The sequence below is a fragment of the Alosa alosa genome, chromosome 11, assembly GCF_017589495.1.
Source record: "Alosa alosa isolate M-15738 ecotype Scorff River chromosome 11, AALO_Geno_1.1, whole genome shotgun sequence".
NCBI lineage: Eukaryota > Metazoa > Chordata > Actinopteri > Clupeiformes > Clupeidae > Alosa > Alosa alosa.
The window spans coordinates 8,604,974-8,612,473 of NC_063199.1; the positions used below are offsets into that span (position 1 = coordinate 8,604,974).

Sequence of the window (7,500 nt, forward strand, 5' to 3'; positions counted from 1 at the left end):
CGTCTTCCTGTAAATGCTCAATCAGTGTATGCTGTGGCCATCTGGCTGAAAGTGCTATCATTAAGCCAGGCGCGAAATAGGCACAGGACACCACCGCATTTTGCAGCACTTACTTTAAACACTTGCAGCTCTTCCAGAAGCACCTCCTCCATGGTGTCCGACTCTTTGTTGTAGATAGTGATGTATTTCAGCACAACAGATTTATCTGCAGAATGGGAGTAAGGGGAGGCGTAAGAGTTTTTTTCCCCCTGCCTGTCATTGTAATTAACCCACACTGATGAGGATTGTCCAGCGCCTCTCTGTGTGTTTTTGATGTTTTTGATTGTTGTGACCTCTCTGCTTTTAGAGAGTCTGCCTGTAGGCCTGTGGAAAGCTGATAAGCAGCTGGACTGTTATTGTGAATAAGAACAAACGGAAAAACAAAAAAAACAAAAACGTGTGTGAAGTAATGGCAAGCTTAATTAAAAGCTTTGTGAAAGTGGCCCCTTTTGACTTCATCAGAGATCTGAGCTTGTGGTCATGTTCAATTATAAGCATTTCAGGGAAGGCTGAGAGTATGGAGACTGTGTTTCGTGCAGATGAATGTTAACATGTTTATATTTTTTATGCATTTTCACTCATTATTTGCATTATTTCATGTACATATGTTCATTTATATATGTGCATGTGTTTTATTTGTCTGCATCCTATATATTTATTCAAATATGCTAATGTGTGTGTGTGTGTGTGTGTGTGTGTGTGTGTACAGTATGTGTGTGTGTGTGTGTATGTGTGCGCGCGTGTGTGTGTGTGTGTGTGTGTGTGTGTGTGTGTGTGTGTGTGTGTGTGTGTGTGTGTGTGTGTGTGTGTGTGTGTGTGTGTGTGTGTGTGTAGCTTAAAAGGCGTAGAGGAGGTGTTGATTTTGGTGATTTGGTTGATTCTGGTGAAGGAGAGGTTTAAAAAAAGATGATAGCCACGGCTAATTTGGGTTAGTGTAAGCTGGAGAAGGAACTAGTGATTAGAATAGAGAGAGAGAGAGAGAGAGAGAGAGAGAGAGAGAGAGAGAGAGAGAGAGAGGAAGAGTCTGAATGTGTGTAGGAGAGTAAGTGCTTACATGTGTGAGTTTATGTATTGAGTGAGTGCATATAAAGCTGACCAGTGCCAATGTAGAGCACATTGTAGTGTCCATCCTCTGCCTCCACGTGGTCCACGGCCAGCTGGGTGAAGTTGCGTCCGCCACCCGTCTCCAGCAGGATGGGCCGGTGTTGGCGGGGCCGTACCGCGTTGAACATCAGTGGGTGCGTGCGCACAAAACGCAGGACTTCATCTGGAAAGTCCTTGGAGCTGGAATACTGCCCACCATTTATTTTACTGGCACACTGGAAAAAGAGAGAGTGAGAGAGAGAGAGGGAGAGAGAGAGAGAGAGATAGAGACAGAGGGAGAAAGAGAGAGAGAGAGGGAGAGCGAAAGGGGGGAGCAAGAGAGGGAGAGAGAGAGAGAGAGAGAGAGAGAGAGAGAGACAGAGAGAGAGAGAAAGGAGATGCACAACAACATTAATGCGTGAACAGTAAAATATATTCTATTCTGTTTCAGTTTTGCAGTTTTCCTGAAAAAGAGCAAGCTTATCAACATTTTTATTTCTGTTTTCAACAAATTTGCACAAGGGGGTTGTTGAAAGCGCAGCAGGGCCGCTCTGGCTCCTGGTCTGCTGCACAAAATGATAATTTCACCGCTGTTGGACAAAGTTCTGGTGCACTCTGAGAAAAGGTCAGCTGACACAGGTCTGGTAGACACTTATTTATTATATTCCAAATGACATCGCCGCAGTGCAAAAGAGCATTAACTATGAGACAAGCACAGAGAGGAATAACCATGCAAGAGTGAAATTCCCCCCACCCCTACCCAGCCCAGGCCTAGGTAATTATGTCCATGGGGCTGCGATGCCAGAAAGATCAGATAATCATCATGTTGATTGTGTAAGTTGAGAGAGAGAACGAAAAGAGACATGAAAGCCTGATCTTTGCCTGGATTAACAAGAAAGGATCCTGAGGCGAGCATAATCAGGTCTGCTGTGGACCAGAGTGAGCCAAGTGGGGACACGAGGTTGAAGAAAAGAAAAATCACTCTGTTGTTTTCTCGGCATGCAGTGCTTTGCTCCACAAGAGCCATACTGGGCAAAAATAGACTCAGACGTTAATGCTAGCGATCCAATCAATGAGAACTGAAAAAGGATCCAGGATCCTGGTAGCCTCGCAAAACAAAGTGAGCATCTGCTGAATGTCTACATCACACCACTAAATTTACATTTAATGCATTTTAATTACTACTGGAAAAGTATGTTCATTTGAGCGTGACTCGAATTGATGTCATCATACTAATATCCCTACAATTTCATTATCAGTTCCTAATCATATGCAGCATTTTCTGAACAGAAAGCAATTTTGTGCAAAATCTGAAGATAATGTCAACTCTGAAGAACTCTGATTAATTGCATTTCTAATCTTTGGAGCAAGCAATGCATACAAGAATATCAGATATCAAAGCTGGCTCAGTAAATAAAGGCATTTCTACAAGGCTGAAAACAAGGCAATGTTCTGCATTGAGGTGGAGAAACATGATGGAGAGAAAGGTGATGAGGGGCCATTGCCTCGGCTAAGATCGATCTATCAGTGGAAAGGGCTGTCTCTTAGCTGCACAATCAATAGCTGTGTCTCCTGCTTATGAGACAGACTGCAGAGCAGACTCACCGACCCGGGCCGGGGGAAAGGCACCCTGCCCTCGTACATGGTCCAGTGGTGTCCGGCCTGCTCCCGGTGGGCGAAGGGTCCGTTGAATGCTGCCCGGATGTCGTCCATACTGTACACGCACACCGCATAGCCCTTAAACACATTACTAACAGGAGAGAGAGAGAGAGAGAGAGAGAGAGAGAGAGAGAGAAGAAGAAGAGGAGGATGAGAGAGAGGATGAGAGGGAGACACAGGGAGGGAGTGAGGGGGAAAAAGGATAGGAAGAGATGTGACGGGTGAAACAGGGATGTAAATAACCTCCATGACATATTTATGGTACAGTAAAAAATGTAAGCCCATGCGTGTGTAAAAAAGTATTAACTGTTACTTGTAGATACATATGGTTTAACAATTTCGCTTTCTGCTGACCTTGTGGTACTGAACAGTCCAAAAATCTCTGGATTCTTGTCGTCTTTTTTCTTCATAACAAATACATCCTCTGTAAAATACACACACACACGAACGCAGACACACACGCACACACACACACACACACACACACACACACACACACACACACACACACACACACGCCCATGCACACAAGAAGCATAAAAGCACATTAGCTCACTAGATCTCAACCACCTTTAAAAAAAAAACTCTTTGTATCGTTAAAGTGCCTAGATCAAATCCCTAGTAGCTAGTAAAAAGCTTCTTTGTACACACTGAGGGACTTGTTGCCAAAAAAGCCCATGTGTGCTATTCACAAAACAACAAAGAGAAGAGCACCCAGAGAGTTGCTCTGAGGAAAACAACAAGGGGGATCGAGGAGCTCGGTGGCAGAGCCTTGAAGTAGGAGCCCTGGAGGAGCAGGGAGGTGCAGAATGGAGGTGGGCGGCATTGCAGCATCTCCTGGTAGTAGAGAGAGAGAGAAAGACAGAGAGAGAGAGAGAGAGAGAGAGACAGAGGGAGAGAGACAGAGACAGAGAGAGAGACAGAGAGAGAGACAGAGGGAGAGAGACAGAGACAGAGAGAGAGACAGAGAGAGAGAGCCTAGGAGAGGCCTCTGCATCTGCATTCCCATTCTGTTCTGCAGGGTCGACCCTGTGTGTGACAGCAGCTCCGCAAGTGGTGCCTGTGATCCCCTTCCCTGCTCCATATTTCACCACCCACAGACACACACACACACACACACACACACACACATAGACACACACACACACACACACACCCTTCTGCATGAGGGTGGGAGGTGTATTGCAATGCATTCTGCATGAGGGTGGGAGGTGGATTGTGCACAGCCAACTGAATGAGTGTCAGGGGACTTTTGACTCTTTAACATTGAAGGGCCTTGCTAGTTCCAACTACAGGCTGGTATGGAAGTTTTCTGATTTTTTTTCTCCCAACCTTTCCACTTGATGGATTTTCCATATTTTGCTCTATGTCTACAAATCAAGTCTTGTCTTTAAATAAATTAATAGATAGCTAGAAGAAACAGTAAATATATTTACTTGGTTCAGAAGCAATGGCAGTCTCAGTGAATTTACTGCACTCTAGATCAAACAATTTCTGCTTCTGGCTTGCTTGGTCTGCTGTTAGTTTGTTGCCTTGGTGTATACATTTCATTTGCATTTAAATCCACTCACTGCCAGATGTGCTGTTCAAATATGCAGTATTACTGACTTCATGTGTCAAATTTCATATGTAGCTTGTGTTTAGTGGGGACGTGAGAAGCTCTCAGTTTGATAGTTTGAGTTCAGTTTGATAGTTTTGGTGAGGTATTTATTGGGAGGGGGGGGGCATGTGAATATTCTCTGCTTTACATCTTATTACCAAGCTCGTCGAAGTGAGTGTCAATGCCGTTGGGTCCTGAGACAGAACAGATGAGACGGGTCTTCAGGAAAGAGCTCCACCTTTTCACCTGCATCCTCTGACCCCCTTCATCATTCTGAAAGAAAGAAAGAAAGAAAGAAAGAAAGAAAGAAAGAGGTAGATAGAAAGATAGAGAGACAAAGACAGGGAGAGAATGAGAGACAACGGAAGACAGATAGTTGGAGGGAGAGAATGAGGATGGACAATCACTATCAACTGTGGGGCAGTGTGGAGAGTAGTAAATAATTGATGCTAGCGCTTGTTTCCTGGCTACGATGGAAGTGTTTGCTGTCCCTCTCCCCCACTGCTGTACTCACAGCACAGACGCGGGCCACTCGTGTGTGCACAGCCTTGCCCCCTCCCTCCATGTCCGACACACGCTCCGTGAAGAAGAAGTACACCTTATCATCGGCCGGGTCATCATTGTCGGGAATCACGGCTGAGCCAACAAATTTTGGTTCTGAGAGGATACAAAAGATCACACACACAGACACACACACACACACACACACACACACACACACACACACACACACACACACACACACACACACACACACACACACACAAAGGGATCCACACACCACACTCCACACACACACACACACACACACACACACACACACACACACACACACACAAAGATAAATAATAAGTCTTATTTAACATCCTGTCTGCTTGGGCTATGCATCATGTGGCTTGGGGGAGTTGTTTAAATTGGATGTCGTCCATGTATTAGATAGTCCTTTGAATGAATCATTATGTCTTTAAATAATAGTCCATGAGACACTCACACTCAAACACACACACACACACACACACACACACACACACACACACACACACACACACACACACACACACACAGCACTGAAAACTCCCACTGCTGCCAGGAACAGAGCAGTCGATCAAAGATGAGCTCATTAACACCTAGTTACATTGCCTGCATGGGGAGGATGTGGTGGGAGAGTTGTTAACACCTTTTTATCACATCTACAGTATAAGCCCCTGCCCAAACATCCCAATATTTAACACATTCATACAGTATATATCACTGCTTCACACACACACACACACACACACTCAAACACACACACACACACACATTTGCACTTCATACATCTACACATACATGCACACACACACACTCAAACACACACACAAACACAATGATGTACTACTAATCTATTAAACACACACTCACACACAGACACACATACAGGTGTGACTTTACTAGCTGACACCTCTGCACCATTGCTTTGACATCTTAAATCTGGACTCCTGTTGCACGTGAAGCCTCCTCGGTCCCAGATGAAACGTCTGGTCCGTCTGGCTTGGGCTGAAACTGACTGGCTTTGATTGGTTCTGTCAGCTGTTGCAAGCGGAGATGGATGGCTCCTGTCTGGGATGCCTCTCTGCTCCCGCTAATGATTAATGGGGCAGACATGTTTAACAGAGCCCCCTGACCGTCTAGCTCAAACCATACATCCCCAGTCTTGCTTTCTCTTGGATACACTGTTGTTTGGACACACACACACACACACACACACACACACACACACACACACACACACACACACACACACACACACACACACACACACTTTACCCTCCCTAGTAACCCATGAAAACTAAAGGGTACACAGCATGTTCCTCCTGTCACACCCCCACCATCCCACACACACACACACACACACACACACCCACACACACGCATGGAAAAGGCATTACTGTCAGTGGGCACTGTGTTGATAGCGCAGCGAAGCGTAAATGAAATGGACCTTGTGTATGCTTGTGAGAAGGGGCAGGATGTATGATGGAGGAGGACCTGGAGAGGTGCACAGTGGGAGAGAGGCGACCATCACCTCATGGGCCAGCACAGCACAGCCCAGCACAGCACAGCACAGCACAGCACAGCACAGCACAGCACAGCGCAGCGCAGCACAGCACAGCACAGCACAGCACAGCACAGCACAGCACAGCACAGCACAGCACCGGCCTCCACCTGCTCCCCTCATCTCTGCACTCCCACACGCAGCCTCGCCATCTTTGGTGGAACTGATTGATTAGGGTCCAGGATGGCTCAGGGTAGAGAGTGTGTAGGTGCATCTATGTATGTGTGTGTGTGTGTGTGTGTGTGTGTTTGTGTGTTTGTGTGTGTGTGTGTGTGTATGTGTGTGTGTGTGTGTGTGTGTGTGTGTGTGTGTGTGTGTGTCTGTGTGTGCGTGCATGTATAACCTACATATCTGTATATACTGTATCTGTCCGGAGAGCATGTGTGTGAACATGATTGCAAATGGACTGCAGTTTGAGCTGTTTCAGCTCACACTCAGACTGTGAGAGCGAGCTGGATTGTTCGCGCATTGGGCCACTTTGCTCTGTGCCTCTCTGTAGCTGGCTCTGTGCCCTGATGGAAGGGCCGCGTTGTGCAGAGTAAATGTTTTAGTTGGGGGAAGTGGATGAGAATGGAATGACTGGCGCAGTGGAAATGAGTGTTGTTGGGGAAAGGACTGTGAGAGTGTGTGTGTGTGTGTGTGTGGTGGTGGAGGGAGGAAGGCACATGGGTGTGTAGTGCAGTGGAACTGAAATTGGTGTTTGTAAAATGGGTGTTTTTGCGAAAGAAAGCGAGATAGAGTGTGTGTGTGTGTGTGTGTGTGTGTGTGTGTGTGTGTGTGTGTGTGTGTGTGTCTGTGTGTGTGTCTGTGCGTGTGCGTGTGTGTGTGTGCGTGTATGTGTGTGTATGTGTGTGTGTGTGTTTGTGTGTTTGTGTAAAGGGGGCGCTTGAGTCATCTGTCTCCTCTGTAGTGCTGCTGTTTCCATGCTGCTGAGTGCGCTCTGATGCTGCAATGATTCTCCTCCATCTGCCGCTCCGCTGCCGCACGTTCTGTGCACTCTCACTGCGGGCCGGTCTGGGGAAGTGAT

The 7,500-nt window shown here is 46.5% G+C and overlaps 1 protein-coding gene across 1 annotated transcript in view; it reads right to left on the reverse strand.

The window, feature by feature from the left end:
- sema3e (sema domain, immunoglobulin domain (Ig), short basic domain, secreted, (semaphorin) 3E) overlaps positions 1-7,500 on the reverse strand; it is a 45,215-nt gene that overhangs the window by 8,574 nt on the left and 29,141 nt on the right. Inside the window, exons 7-12 of the mRNA XM_048257847.1 lie at positions 4,896-5,038; positions 4,540-4,654; positions 3,136-3,205; positions 2,728-2,872; positions 1,136-1,358; positions 114-205 (exon numbers count right to left, since the gene is read on the reverse strand). Of these exons, the coding sequence (XP_048113804.1) occupies positions 114-205; positions 1,136-1,358; positions 2,728-2,872; positions 3,136-3,205; positions 4,540-4,654; positions 4,896-5,038 (788 nt within the window). The remainder of the gene's footprint in view (positions 1-113; positions 206-1,135; positions 1,359-2,727; positions 2,873-3,135; positions 3,206-4,539; positions 4,655-4,895; positions 5,039-7,500) is intronic.